The 16,108-nt window shown below is 37.6% G+C and overlaps 1 protein-coding gene across 16 annotated transcripts in view; it reads left to right on the top strand.

The window, feature by feature from the left end:
• arhgap23a (Rho GTPase activating protein 23a) overlaps positions 1 to 16,108 on the top strand; it is a 142,060-nt gene that overhangs the window by 97,626 nt on the left and 28,326 nt on the right. For 12 of the 16 annotated variants that reach the window (XM_073944899.1, XM_073944906.1, XM_021474705.3 and 9 more), the window contains exons 5-7: positions 1,950 to 2,028; positions 2,421 to 2,475; positions 7,748 to 9,458. In XM_073944899.1, the coding sequence (XP_073801000.1) occupies positions 1,950 to 2,028; positions 2,421 to 2,475; positions 7,748 to 9,458 (1,845 nt within the window). Of the gene's footprint in view, positions 1 to 1,949; positions 2,029 to 2,420; positions 2,476 to 6,693; positions 6,783 to 7,747; positions 9,459 to 16,108 lie in introns of those variants that run through there. The other 4 variants (XM_073944900.1, XM_073944908.1, XM_005164175.6 and 1 more) reach the window with 1 other exon arrangement.

The following is a 16,108-nucleotide window of genomic DNA, read 5'->3' as shown; positions in this document are numbered from 1 at the left end:
TTTCCAATGGCTATGGCAGCTCGTATAAAAAGAATAAGGTCAATATGCTATTTTTAAGCAGTTTCAAGAGTCTTTTCTATTATACTGAAGTTAGTCTGAGCTTTTAAGTTTTATTGATGGCGTTGTTTGTTGCATGAAGTTTTTTACCTGAGCCAAAACTAATCTAAGAAGTTTATGCGGATCAAGACAACTTCTTTTTTGTTGTTGTTGAGGCATTGTGTTAAATGTAAACTTAAATGGATTTAACTTGTTAGCAAAGGTTTGGCAGCGGGACCACCCCTCACTTTGTCTCCTTAACCATCACCTACTCCCTTAAACTTATTTAATGCTAACCAGCCCTTTATCACTGTTTTTCTCGTTTTTTTCAAACCTACCATCCCTTCCTCTTACTTCTTTGCTTTCCATTAACTATCCTATAACCCTCTCTTTCCTCCTGGGTTAAATCAGGGGGGGGGGGGGTCCAGTCACTCTACCAAAATATTACAGAGACAGTACCCCCACTCTGAAATTGCCTTTCCACTGCACATTATTCAGACACGACTGACAGAATACACCCCCTTGTGGCAGTCGCACAGAATTTTCTGTTTTGTCATGCACCATGGGAGAGAAGCTGATTCTCGTGAGTCCGAAATAAAGGAGTGCAAATTACAGGAGCATTCATCATGGTTGAATGAATGAATGAATGAACTCTCGAAACTCTTTGACTGCTAAAAATTTTGGAGTGAATATGGAGACAACATAAAATATATTTATTTTTTATCACTCATTAATGAACATAAATGTTTTTTTTAATATAGACTTTTTCTGATTCAAAAAGCGAAAATGAAAAAAACTATTATTTTCTTATCTCCCGCACACAGACCTGCTTAGACAACACTAGAATATATCACATCCGGTTGGCCTGTTGCATATGGTCTAGTTGCAGGAGTTCAAATATTTTAACGTATCCGCAGCTTAAATTGGATCTGAATTTTCCCGCATACGAAGATGATCGGAACTACTCCATGCAGCTCCCGGACTACCCTCAATTGGAAATGAATAACTTCCAGTCTACCGCTTATTGTTTGCCGTGTGCAGTGAAAAGGCGGCTTGAGTCTCTGGGCATCATCCTTTCCCTTCATCCCACTGTTCCCTCACCATATCTTTCATCCCTACATCTCTACAATAAAGTCTAGCTCAAAGTGTGGGGTGCTCCATGCATCTTTCAATATATTTACTGATCTTGTCTTAGTTTTAGTTTAATGCACAGGTGTCAAATCCAGTTCCCAGAGGGCCGCAGCTCAGAAAAGTTTAATTCCAATACTACTTCAACACAATTACTTGTAGGTTTCAAACACGCCTGAAGGACTCAATTAGTTTGATCTGTGCAAAGCTGCGGCTCTCCTGGAACTGGATTTGACGCTTGTTACATCAGTAGCTCTTTATGTAATTTATTATATTAATATATTTCAAGAGTTTATACTTTGAGGTATTGCTTGATAATAATAGCAGGTTTGGCATCTTGTCCCATAGAGAACCCTGAGTCTGGTCGTTGTGGAAAGCTTCCCCTGGTATAGGAGGAAGAGGTGGAGATGGGGTGGATGAGGGATAAGGGAGTAATGCTAGACGGGCTATTTATAGTGAGTTTAGAATAATCTGATTGGCTTACTAATGATTCTTAATGAGAGACCAGCTGCTTTCAATCATATCACGTGCTTCTTTCGAAATTAGTTTGTGAAACTTCACTTAATATCATCATACTTTTTCTACTTGAAGCAACGGTCCATTTTTTAATTTTATGGCATTTTATACTGTTAAACAAGGCAAATATTATATTGGAGAAAACACTTATTGATGCTGATACATTTTGTAATGTAGTGTCAAATTTAAAGTCTCAAATTAAAGTTCACACTAGATAAAACTTGGGAGACTCTTTTCTAAATGTTTGTCAATTGTGTGTGTCTTTACAGGAGACAGGCTGGTTAAAGTGAATGGGGAGAGCGTGCTGGGTAAGACGTACTCGCAGGTCATTGCACTGATTCAGAACAGGTGAGTTCTTGAAGTCACAAAATTAGCTGCATGATATTTTCTACTTGAACCAAAAGTAACCTACGAAGTCTATGCAGATCAAGACGTCTTATCTACAACGTTGTTTAGTTAGTAGTTGAAGAAGCAGAACAGAACTAAACGTTTGCACATGAGTCTTGTTCAAGTGGAATTTCTGACATATGTTTTACGTAACAGTGTGACCTCAGGCAGCGTTTGCTGTCTGGATGATTATGCGCATTACTTAGAAAGGTTACCACTGACCCCAATGTAAAGGGGTGGCTTTGACTTCAGCCCAAGTAGCAACTCAAATGATCTAATGGGGAGTTTATTGCTGTACATAGTGCAATATCCCATTGAATCTTATGCTGTCTGGGTTTCTCTTCTGTTTGCAGTGAGAGTGTACTGGAGCTCTCCATTATGCCAAAGGATGAGGACGTGCTTCAGCTGGTAAGTGTACGTTTGAGAATTTTTGCCACACCTTTGGGTTCTGTCTTTCAAATGCAAATGTCATAGTTTGTATACCATTTCAAAACCACTCTGTGTGACCTTGACTGACTTAATCAGAGCTTATGAACCATTATGTAAACAAAGGCATATATATATAAAAAAAACATAGTGCTTAAATTTTTCTACACTTATGTTATCTTGTATCATAATGTATGATGCTTATCAATTTATGTGTCCTTAGTACATTATTTTAGAAAGCAAAAGCATTTTTCCATATTCAATAGGATTATCAGTGTTGGGGAGAGTTATTTTGAAAGTAGTACATTACAAAATTGAGTTACTCCCCCAAAAAAGTAACTAATTCCATTACTTGGTTATGTAAAGTAATGCGTTTTATTACATTTGAGTTACTTTTGCGTTACTTTTCCTTACCTGGCTAAGGTTTGATCTCTTTTAGAACCTGCAGGTGTTTTTTCACTTTTTTGTAGAGAAGTTCTGAATTTAACAACCACCTACTGTATATATCCTACAGCTTCATTTACCTTAAACAATGTAGGATAAAATTATATTTTGAGAACTTTCTGAGCCCAGAGCTTTACATGCTGTATATACAGATTAAAGAAAGCTTGTAATGTAATGCGCTTGCTACTTTTGAATGTTTTGTGTTATTAGTTAAGTAAATCCTCTGTCCATTGAGATAAAGACTGCAATAAAGCCTATAGAGGACTAACATGAAATCATTTCTGTTAAAGCAAAAACTGATTTTAAACCTTTAAAATGTTTAATAACAAAATGAACATTACGACGATAAAAACATCCCCAAATCAAAATAAATCTTTGAGCTTTATACATTGAATAAATTGCTTCACGTGGCCTTAACAGATGCGTAAATCATTTCCCAAAAGAGAAAATAATGTACTATGTTACAAACATAACCATTTCTACACTCTCTGAAATAAAGGTACGTGAGCTATCACTGAGGTGGCACCTTTTTAAAAGGTACAAATTTGTACCCAAAGGGTCCATATTGGTACCTCAAAAGTATATATTAGTACCTAAAAATTTTAAGAGGAAGAATTTTGTACTTATCAGGTACTAATATGTACCCTTGTGGTATTAGTATGGACCTTTTAGGTACAAATTTGTACCTTTTGAAAAGGTACCACCCCAGTGACAGCTCATGTACCTTTATTTCTGAGAGTGTACCGTAACGTTAGACAGTGGCTGCATCTCCTCAACAATAAAAGCAATAACCCTTTATTTTAGTTTAGTCTAATTAATTGTTTTACCTGGAGAACTGATGTCAATCATTTGTTGTTTAGCTAGAGGTGGGGTGCAGGTGTAGTGCATCGCATCCAGTTTTTTTTTTTTTGTCAAGTTTCTTGCAGTTGTCAAGAGTTTTACTCACACATAATCTATCACTTAACAACAATCCAGTTCTTTTCTTCGATGAGTTCAAAATAACAAGAATACATTGCAAAAATGTAAGTCTCCAGCCTGCCATTCTGACTGCCTGTAAGGTCTATAGTGATGACGGGCCATTTGCAAATGAATCGTTTGATTTAACCGGATCTTCTAAGCCAGTTTGTTAAATTGAACAGAGTTGTCGTGAAACGGCTTGCACCTTCAGTAAGTACTAACATACCGCATACTCCTACATGTCGTGAGATATTCAGTTACTAGAACAGTACACTCATCTGCTGTGAAAACGGAGACCTGCCGACTGTTCCCTTGCAGCATGCTCGCTCATTGAGTGTGTGATTCACCCTTACTTAGGTCATTTTTGTTTTGTAATATGTTTTTAAAACCAATTAGGTTAGGTAAAAAGTAACTTGCGTTAAATTTTAAAAAAAAAGTAACTCAAATAATATTACTTATTTTTAAAAGTAATGCATTATATTACTTGTCACTTTGGAACAGTAATAATATTAAGTAACGCACGCTACTTATAATACATTACCTATAACGCGTCACCCCCAACACTGAGGATTATAGTTCATTCATACTGGCCTACAGATTACATTTCATCAATAGCGTCCTCCTTGTGTAATCATTAAAAAAACATTGATGACATTCATGTCAATGTAATTTACATAGTTTTGAAGTTCATTTCTTAAGGTGACTTACTGCTTATTCATTTTTTTCCTTAGTTAATATCTATCTAGTTCACAAACAATCAACCAATTAATAAATACGTTCTCCTTAATTTTGGCCAGTAGGGTTTAGGACTTTTTATGGTTTTCTTTTTTTTTTCAAACACCCAAGCCTATACCTCAGAGAGGACCCACTCTACCTAAACACTTGTGTTGTATTCCTCTTCTGTTAAATATGAATCTATTCTAAATTAAGATAAGGTTAACAAATAAAAGTAAGATGAGATAAACTTTGACTAATAGTATATAAATAAAATTTAATAATGAAAACATTATTAATAAAATTTGGTAAAACATATGTTTATAAACATGCAAAACGTGAAGCCTATACCTTGGAGGGGACCCACAAAAAATAATAAACAAAAAGTACACTCTACCTAAACACCCACAATAAATCAACCTACACCTCACAAAGAAAATAACAGAAATAAAAATACAATAATACACCTAACTTTCTATATATATAAAACCGAGAAAATATATACAATAAAAAAGGTGTGGAATACAACCCCTACTGCTTCAAATCGTGTATAAACAATATTCCTACAGTGACAACGAACAAAGCCAAAACACAACTTACCGGGAGGGAAAAATACTGGCGGGATAGCAACAACAAGAAACCAAATGTACACAAATTCCAATAAAAAAAAATTTATTTATATTGTACAGCTTTTCATATTTCGGTCACACTTTATTTAGTTACAAATCTCACTGTTATAAAACCATTAACTAGGACTTTATTATAGTTAATTATTAATAGTATTTTAGTTATTAAGGTATTAATAGTTATTAAGGTAGAAGTTGGGTTTAGGTATTTGGTCAGGTTAGAGATATAGAATGAGATCATGCTGAATATGTAGTTTATAAGTACTAATAAACAGCCAATATCTTAATAATAGCCAGGTATAATACTAGTTAATAATGAGCACTAGAATTTAAACTTTAGTTTTCTACTAATAATGATGGTAATATTTTCTTTTTCTTGTTTAAAGGACACATAAATTAATTCTAATGTAATTTATCATATTATTATATTTAATAAATTGTCATATTTCTTTCTACTTTAAGTAATTGTTACATATTTTAGGCTTTGTTTTATGGTACTTTTACTGTAAAACACGCTGATTCACAGATGATTTCTTGGATTTACAATTTTTTTTAAGTTAAGTGGTTGAAAACAATTTATTTGGGCTGAGAATAAACAAATTAAATTGAACTACAGTTGTTACAAAATTGTATTGTTTGTTTAAATTCAACACATAAATTGTTTGCAACATTTTTGCAGACATCATTTTTTTCAGTGGTTGGAGGTGGGGAAATCATATTTAACAAAATGTTTGTTGATGTTGACATTTTTAGAGTAAAATTTTGTCTAGTTCAAGTGTCGTGTTATTTCTGAAGTAATGTTAGTAAGCCCACACACACCCTCAGAGGCGTGTACAAATTTCCCAGACTTTAAAACAGACACAGAAACCGAGGTTTGACAACACTAATATCTTCTTGCAGTCATTATAGAGCAATGTGTGACTCAGTAGGTTGCTTCAGCAGTATCTTTGAACTATTTCCAAGCAAAAAAATGCAGAATCTGTAATTTCGTAAGCATGCAGACGGTCATATGATTAACACACACAAACATATGCATTCTTCTGAACATTCCCACTCCCATGCTTTCTTCAGGGCACATATTGCCCACATGATTGAACATTTAGCTTACCAGAGAGGAAGAAAAACCTTTACAGACATGTGTAGCACATATAGCTCCATGTCTTATATACACTTGAATGAATCTCTGTAGTATGGCAGTCATCATAGGCGAATTAACCATAGAGCTTCCTAAGAGACCCCAGTTCTTCTTACTCTTCTATTCTTCCCCCGTGTCTTTCTATCATTCTCTCTGTCTCACTACACACCCCTCCTTCACCCGCATCAGCTACATTCCAGAGATGACATCATCAGTTATTTGGCCCCTCCCACAGGGTGGAGAGACGAGAGAGAGAGAGAGAGAGAGAGAGAGAGAGAGAGAGAAAGAGGGAGTTCAAGAGCATTGGGTTGGGTAGGGCTCACCATAGGCAGAAAGAGAAAAAGAGATACCGTGAATAACAGAGACATGACAACGAAACATGAACTCAAGAAAGCACAAGTCGGACATAAAAGGTAAATTTGAGTGCAGTATTGAGACAAAAAGACAGATCTGAACTTTAGGGAATTTTACTTTAGATTATTGGGGTTCTGTTCTCTGTGCTGGTTGTATTTGCATGTATTTGGAGACTGCATGTGCTATGCTGTGTTAGTTGATCTGCTTGTTTGTAGTCGGACAGCATTTAATCCGGCAAGCATGAATCTGTTTTGTCCATAAATTCTTAATGTAGCACGTGTCCAGTGTTTGTCAGTGTGTTTTGAGGTTTATGTTGATAGAGGGCTGGTGCCTTTGGTCAGTTTGACATCCTGTCTGTCGTCAAACAGTAGTCTCTGCACCAGTTGTGCAAGTTGTTGAGGTTTTAAAGCTGTGCTTGTTTGTTAAATGTATACTGCAGAAAGTTGTTTTTAGTAGTATATGCTTTATTAAAGCAAGAATCTAATGAGGGTAATTATTCTTCCAGTCTTGTATTCTACTTCTATTAACTGTGAATCTATACTAAATGTCAAAATTAAAATAAGGTTAGCAAACTTAAACAAGTAAAAATAAGATCAGATGAACTCTTGACTAACAGTATGTAAATCAAATTCAATAATAACAACATTTTTACTAGGATCTAATAAAAAATATGTTTTTCAGACAATTCCCAAAGTGGTTGATTGAAATCATTGTAATATTAGCAAGTATTAGCATTTATTTTGTTGCCAAACAAACTTAAAACCAAGGTAAGATGTGTTTGGTATTTAAGATGTGTTTGTTTTTAAAAGGTTTTATGAACTAATATAACTGAATCTCACTTATGACTGCATTATTGGTATATAATGATGGTGTAATTGCCAGTATGTAATGCAAATGTCTTCCCAATGCACCCTCCCTCCTCTAACTTCAAATATTAGGAACTTTTTCACTCTCATCACCCTCAGTCTCCGTTTACATTGCTCTAGAATCAAACATTAAAAGCAGTTGTATTTCTGTTTTTCAGGCATATTCCCATGATGCCTACCTAAGGGGGAACAATCCATATACAGGAAAGGCCCAAAATCTTCCTCCACCACCCCCTGTTCTCTACCCTCCTCGTACAAAATCACAGTCTCCTGCAGGGTTCAGCCCCTGCCCTCCTCCAGCTTCTTCACACATGGGGCAAAACCAGCTGGACAACTGGAGCCGCTGGCCCGGCTCTTCTGCTGGTCCCTCTCCACCCCTTGACAACCGGACTGTGGCCTCCAGCAATGTTGTCTGGGCAGCCGAGGGCAGGAATTGTGAGCCGGGTGGTGTTGGTCACAGTAGCCCTGCACACCGAACAGAGGAGATCCAGTATGGAATGACTGACAGAGGACAGCAGCCAACTGGACAAATGAGAGGACGCTCATACTCATCTTCTTCCTCCTCAGGAGGAATGATGAGCCCTTTGCATCATGGTCATCTTGCCAATCACAACATGGGTACTGCCATGGGGCACACTGGAGGTCGTAAGGGAAGCCCACCTTGGGCCAGCCCTTCTCAGCCAACATCAACACCTTCATCCAGCCGCAACGAACGAACCCAACAAGCCCTTTCCAACTGGTACTACAGCCAGGTCCCAGGCCGTGAGCGAGAACGAGAACGAGAGCGGGAGCGATCTAGTTCTCGCTCAATGCACCCACGCCACAGGAGTTTCTCACAAGACCGTCTGGGAGAGCTTGGGAAGGCCAGGCGTTCTCAACAAGCAGGTTTTCCCCATAGTGCATCGCAAGACACGTTGCTGCTGCTTCAGCAGAGTGCTGCAGCATATGCTGATCCTTACTGGAACCATGGAGACTGGCGGGGTGAGCATATGTATGGTCAGCACCCATCTGTGGTGGCCTATGGGCGAAAGTCCTCCGAAAATCTTCTAGCAAGCCGGTACGGACACTCGGGACGCTCACTGGAAAATCTCGACAGAGCTGTGGGGATACTCTCACCAAGGGTTGAAAGATCTGCTTGGGTTCAACAACCTCCAAATAGGACTGAAGTCTATGCAAGACATGCTGGGCATTTCGGCCAACATATAGAGTCACCCCACCAAATGCACCACACACCCCAACACCACCAGAATCTCACACATGCAACACACCAACACTCATCTCAAATCCCACAACCTCAGCAGGCAGCTCCAATGGCAAGACGTTTGCCTTCTTGCCAGAGTCTAGATGAGGAGCCGATTGGCTATCGTAGCTACAGTCCCTCATTCAATAGGAAGACTGGCCGTATCTTGCAGCAGGCCCAGTCATTTAGAGATCCCTCTTACACAGGTCCACACCTTTGGACTCCAACATCCAAAACCAGTCCCCCAGAGGGGCATCCACCCTCAGCCACTGCTTCCCCAGCCCCACCAACCACTTCCTCTTCAACTACGATTTCCACACCATCTGAAGGACAAGACAGAACTTACCGACCCACTAATCATGACAGAGGGGCAGGGGAAGCGACAAGTGAAGCCCAGACACAGGAAGTGGTTCTGAGGCAGAAACCACCTACCGGCCGACGAGGTGCAAACGCCCTTCGACACCCACATTATGCAATAGCACTTGACTCCAGTGACCCTCTACTCTTTACCACTGACCCTACGGAGCCCACTGCCAAGGCAGAAAGTGCTATTTCTCATCGCCGCACAGATGTTAACCTTCCTCCACTATCTATTGAGGATGACTCCCTTGCATCAATTCCATTCATCGGTAAGATGATACTTCTCATTGGCTCCTATGCTGTGATCTCCTTTGCGTATAAGGTGGTTCTGGTCTTTGTGGATTTTTTGCCCGGTTCTCGATTTCTCCCTCTCTTTCTATCTTCCTATCATTTACTCACTCTGTCATGCACATGGTTGTTATTTTAACAGGAAACTGATTAAGTATCCAGACACTATTAAAATAGACTGATGGGAATGTTAGAGAATGACTGTACTTGCCTCAATAACTCACAACCTCACTGGTCTTACCATTCATTTCCTATGTCTGGTGAACCAGCAAGCATGTCTATTTATTAGGTAATGCTGGAATCTCCCATGGTCAGCCTGACAATATTAGATTTCTGTGACTGAATCAGAATTACTGGATTTAAATTGGTCCTATTTTTTCATGCTTCCTCTCCTTTTTTTTCCACTCAGTGCCTCACCCAGTTTGATGCTGTTTCTACAGTCTTACACTGTCCTGTATTCTCCAGAAGTGAACCCATGACCTTGGCATGAGCACTGAAGTTTAATAATTTGATGATTTTTAATTAATGGTTTAATTTAAATTGGTTTTAATATAATTGTTCTGACATATCTACATACTAATGAAATGTTGGTTGAATCTAGCCTTATTTTGTGTACAGGATAGCTGCCAAATATCCACAGATGTGCTAAGTTTGGTAAAACCTAATTAAACGGGTTCCTGGGTATAGGGAAATTGTTTAATGTCTCAATTTTCTAGGTTTGGGTTAGCATTAGATCATGGTAATTATGATTAGTTTTATTTGAAAATAGCAGAGGTCTGTGTGTGTAGTATGTGTGTTTGCGCTGGCCTGTAGCACAAAGTGATCTTGTCTCTGCATGCCTTTATTACTAAACCAGAGTGCACGAGGAAATGTGAAACAAAATGGCTGGTTGAATGCAAAACATTCAAAACAATTGAGATAGACTTGTAGATACTAAAACTCTTGCTATTAAGTGCAGAGTTGTTGACTATGAATCTCTGTTTCTTCTAATTATACGTTTATAGCACAGCTGGATTCGAGTGGAGTGCTATTGATTTTGCAGTTTCCCCTAAAAGCTTTCAGTTGGTCCTTTAACGTCGCATTAGGAGTTGTAATGGCAACATTAGAACAAAACCAATTCATTTTAGGGCTGTTTCTTAGCGATTTTAAGACTGTTCTGATCTTTTCACTGCTGGACATCTTTTATGATCTGTTGTGATTGCATAAGCCATCATTAGTGCAATGCTTTCATTCCTGAGGGAGGTTAACCCTAACCACTATGCTTTGCATGAAAGTGCCCCACCTTTTGCATTCAGTAAAGAAGTGAAGCACATTGCTACTGCACACCTGTACAGCAACAACACACCCTTTCCAGAGAGTCGGTTTGATTACATTAGTGTTTATGATCCTCCTTACTTAAGGTGTTGCGCAACATGGAAAAGTTGTGGATTATTGAAAGAGTGTCTTGTAATTACGTATGGAGCAGGGGTCATGTGTTGTTTCATGCCCTGTTTTAAAGGTCAATGGGGACTTGTAAACAAGGAGAACCAAACTGAAACTGAGAGAAATGATCACAAGCTGGGACATGTTACAGCATACTGATAAAAACACAACTGACAGCTTGTCTTGCTCTACCTGCTATGTCAGTGGAGCTGTTTGTACTAGACCTACTCTTATTGATTTGAGGTAAATAGACCTGAAAGAGCATTATTGTGTTGATGTCTTTGCATATTTATCGTGTTATGTCATATGATTACTACTAAAGGAAGGTAAATAATATTCATTGAATATACAGTTGAAGTCAGAATTATTAGCCCCCCTGTATTATTAGCCCCCTGTTTATTTTTTCCCCAATTTCTGTTTAACGGAGAGAAGATTTTATTTAACACATTTCTAAAGATAAAAGTTTTAATAACTCATTTCTAATAACTATGCTATGCTGACAGTAAATAATATTTCACTAGATATTTTTCAAGACACTTCTATACAGCTTAAAGTGACATTGAAAGGCTAAACTAGGTTAATTAGGTTAACTATGCAGGTTAGGCTAATTAGGCAAGTTATTGTATAATGATGGTTTGTTCTATACACTATTGAAAAAAAAAAAAAAAAAAAAAAAAATATATATATATATATATATATATATATATATATATATATATATATATATATATATATATATATATATATATATAGCTTAAAGGGGCTAATAAATTTAGATCTTAAAATGTTTTTAAAAAAAAAATAAAAAAAATGCTTTAATTCTAGTCTAAACAAAACAAATAGGTCTTTCTCCAGAAGAATATTATCAGAAATACTGTGAAAAATTCCTTGCTCTGTTAAATAACATTTGGGAAATATTTAAAAACAAACAAACAAAAAATAATCAAAGAGGGGCTAATAATTCTGACTTCAACTGTATATACACAACACAACAGAAATCTGGTAGTGTTTGTGCTGCTTTGACTTTTTCGGGGTTAATTATTGTGATATCCCTATTGCAACAGAGAAATACTGGGAGATATCTCTGTAGACTGATGGCATTTCATGTTGTTCAGCCTTATAATCTTAAAATGTCGGCAAAATCAGCTGTTTTGTCATCACTTTAGATAGTATGCAAGAGAGTCATTCAAATACTAGCTCTAAAGGGATGATGGTGAATTAGTTACAGATGTGACTACTGTACATATACAGGGCTTGACATTAACACCCACCAAATGCGGGTAGATTTCTGCATTTCTGCTGTGGCGGGTTAGACAGACACTGGTGCAAATGTGATCTTAGAATCGAGAGCAGTATGACAAAAAAATAAATAAAAAAATAAAACTTTGGGCAAGACCAAGAAAGCAGGTGAATACCGAATGTGAGGATGATCACTCGCACTCACGGATGTAATGCGTGCGATTGTTAAAAAGCGTGCATGCTCCCGTTTACTTGCGTGAGGCAACCGTGAATAGAGGAAACACAACTGATGTGATCGGTTCTCTTTGAAATAGACTAAACAAACAGTGATGGAACAGGGCACCCACAGTCTTTCAAGAGTACAAGATTTAAAATATATATCTTTTTGTAAGCAGCAGCCGTTATTGCTTTTGGTTTTAATTATTCTTTTAACAGATTATTAACAGGCCCAACATTTAATCATAATTTATTAATTTAATTATCAATTAAATAAAATTAATAATAATAATTGTAAATGTGTATATTTATATGCTAGGACATCACGGTGGCGCAGTGGGTGGCACGATCGTCACACAGCAAGAAGGTCGCTGGTTTGAGCCCCAGCTGATTTAGTTGGCATTTCTGTGTGAAGTTTGCACGTTTTCCCCCGAGTTTGTGTGGGTTTCCTCCAAGTGCTCTGGTTTCCCACACTGTCCAAAGACATGCACTATACTGTAGGTGAATTGAGTAAGCTAAATGGCTGTAGTGTATGTGTTGGGTTGCAGCTGGAAGGGCATCTGCTGTATAAAGCATATTTTGGATTAGTTGGTGGTTCATTCCACAGTGGCAACCCCTGATTAATAAAGGTACTGAACTGAAAGGAAAATGAATGAATGAAATTATATGTTAGATTTGATACATTTTTATTATTTTATAGGATATTATTGATTTGACGAAAAATCTAACAGGAAATCTAACAAAATCTCCTGTTCTTTAATATTGGACTTTCTGTTAAGCATTTACTTTAGCTGTTTGGGGTGGAGCAATGGTGTGTTTATTAAGGTTTCTTTATTATTGTTTTTTTTTTTCAGAGGAATGTGAGCAGTTTAAATAGTTTCAAGTACTTTTTTTCCCACACACATATGTAAATAATATTGTGTTCTTCAGTTACATAGAATCTGTACATTTACATTTGTGTGATGAACTAAGAGTGGCAGGAGGAAGTGGGGCAGTTAGCCTGGGTTTTGGGGTTAGGGGTGAAGGACACACACATACACAGTCTCACACAATCAGTTATTAGCAGACACAATCGTCACACTCATCTCATTCTGTCCTCAATGTGGTCATTGTGTCTCCATTAAAAAGAGGAGGAGTCTTCACTTCACCAACCATTCCCAGACTAGCACGCTAGCTCACCAGAGATATTTGCACATCCGCACACATGCTGCCTTTCTTAAAACCCATCTCGTTTATTAAAAGAAATCCCTCTGGCCACATTTTCCCTCATGCTGCAGTCTTGTCAGGCCTGGTTTTATTTTGATTTGTGACACTACGAAAGGAAAACTCAGCATGTTAGTTATATTTGTGTTCTTCGCTCTATGCTTTTGTGGATTTGTCTGGTTTATCGTGACCGTTCGTGGACGTACTTCTGATGGGTCAAGTTATTTACAGCATCTCATCCGAACCTCAAAATACGACTGCTATACATGACTGATGTTAAAGTAATTAGATGAATTTGAGTGTGTGTGTGTTTGTGTTTGTGTGTGTGTGTGTGTGTGTGTGTGTGTGTGTGTGTGTATGTGTGTGTGTGTGTGTGTGTGTGTGTGTGTGTGTGTGTGTGTGTGTGTGTGTGTGTATGTGTGTGAGTGAGAGAGAGTAAGAGAGAGAGAGCTCATACTCGGGCTTTAGTAATGAGGGCCTTTGTTAAACCCACAGAACAGCTATTTCTGCCAGTGGCTGGAAAACAAGCACAGTCCAGATTCCACATCCTAGATTGGGAATGTTTCCGCCCCTGCTCCTTTCTAGTGTTAGAGAGAAAGAGTAGACAACAGTTGAGAATAAAAGAGGATTTTCTTGATTTAAAGTTATTACATCTACGATCTGTCATATATATTTTTTGACTATAGGCCACCATGGTGAATGTGATTTCACTTTGTTGATCCTGAAGAAATATTCCAAACAACCACTCAGATTTGATTGATATGTTTACAGTAATGTCAAGTTTAAGATTACAACAAGGGTTAGGGGGGATTACACCATTACACCTTTGTATTGTAGGAAAATCCAGAAAAATCAAAAAGATGTGATTCGTGAGGGCCTTTCCCCTGCTCTAACAGCACGCAACAATTAGCTTAGCTTAACACTTAGCTTGAAGTCCACCTATTTAAACAAACTGTCTCCCAGCACAACACTAACTCAACACAAAAGCATGATGATGTTAAAACTAAAGTGTGACAACACAACTTCTTTACTTTATGTAGCTACTTCGTCCACCACATTTAACTAACAGCTAAGCTGGCTAGAAAAAGCTAACACTCTATCAGACACTTGTTTCTCAAATCTAGTATGCATTCTCAAATATAGTTTATAGTTTTATTCCTAACATTGTAACTTTAAATGTTTGTCATAATAATATTATGAGTCACATTTAGTCTCCTGTTTGTTAATCTACTGTTTTGGTCAATGGTCTCTAGTGTAACTGTGAAATGTGCACTAGCAATTCACATAATGGCCACCAGGTCATTAAAATTAAGGAATTCTTACATCGCCTTTCAGAAAAGTTTTCAAAAGGTACAAATTTGATTCTAACAGGTACATATTATTACCTAAAAAATACAAATGTGTTTCATAGTCCCTTAAAGGTACAAAAGTGATTCTTAAAGCTACAAAAGTGTACCCTAAATGTACCAATGCCCACCTGTGTGGGACCAAAGTGTACTTTTTGAAAAGGTACCACCCCAGTGACAGATTTTGTACCTTAATTTCCGAGTGTGTACAGCAGCATTACACTGCAAAACCCAAAAAGTTAAGGTAACTCAAACCATTTGAGGAAACCGATTGCAACAAACCTTTGAAGTTCAATTCTAGTTAATCCTAATGAGTACTGTGAACCTAATCTATTTGAGTAAATGAAGCAATTTGAGCACAGTAAAACCCAATAAATGGAGAACTCAAACCAACTGAGTACTGTAAAAATTAATAAGTTAAGGCAACTCAAACCATTTAAGGAAACCGATTGCTACAAACCATTTGAGTTAAATAATTTATATATATGAGATATATGAGTACTGTGAACTCACTCCATTTAAGTTGAAGTAGTGAGGTATTTAGTTAACTCATTACCTTCAACACTGGGAGGCGCAGTAGCGCAGTAGGTAGTGCTGTCGCCTCTCAGCAAGAAGGTTGCTGGTTCGAGCCTCGGCTGGGTCAGTTGGCGTTTCTGTGTAGAATTTGGGGGCTCCGGTATCCCCCACAAGTCCAAATATAGTCCAGATATGCGGTACAGGTGTACTGGGTATAGGCTAAATTGTCCATAGTGTATGTGTGTGAATGAGAGTGTGTGGATGTTTCCCAGAGATGGGTTTCGGCTGAAAGGGCATTCGCTGCATAAAAATGTGCTGGATAAGTTGGCGGTTCATACCGATGTGGCGACCCCGGATTAATAAAGGGACTAAGCCAAAAAGAAAATGAATGAATGTTCAACTGTGAGTTCAAAACTCTTTTCAAATGAGTAAAATTTTAGTTAACTCATTTCATTTGATAAAGTTGACTGTTGGGTTTTACAGTGTAAGAGAACGTATTTAAGTTGAGGTTAATTGGTGTGTTGTGTTGTCATAAACATTAAGTTGAGAAATGTGCTAAAGTCATGGATTGGACTTCAGATTGGTCGATGCTTTAAACAAAAAACACTTATACTACTTTAAAATGGATGTTAATGGAGGAAGATACTCTTTTTGTAAAGATGTTATGGTTATAGCATCTACCTAAAGGA

Source organism: Danio rerio, chromosome 3 (genome assembly GCF_049306965.1).
Source record: "Danio rerio strain Tuebingen ecotype United States chromosome 3, GRCz12tu, whole genome shotgun sequence".
Lineage (NCBI taxonomy): Eukaryota > Metazoa > Chordata > Actinopteri > Cypriniformes > Danionidae > Danio > Danio rerio.
The sequence above is the reverse complement of the archived record's forward strand: the minus strand, read 5'-3'. Positions and strand labels throughout refer to the sequence as shown.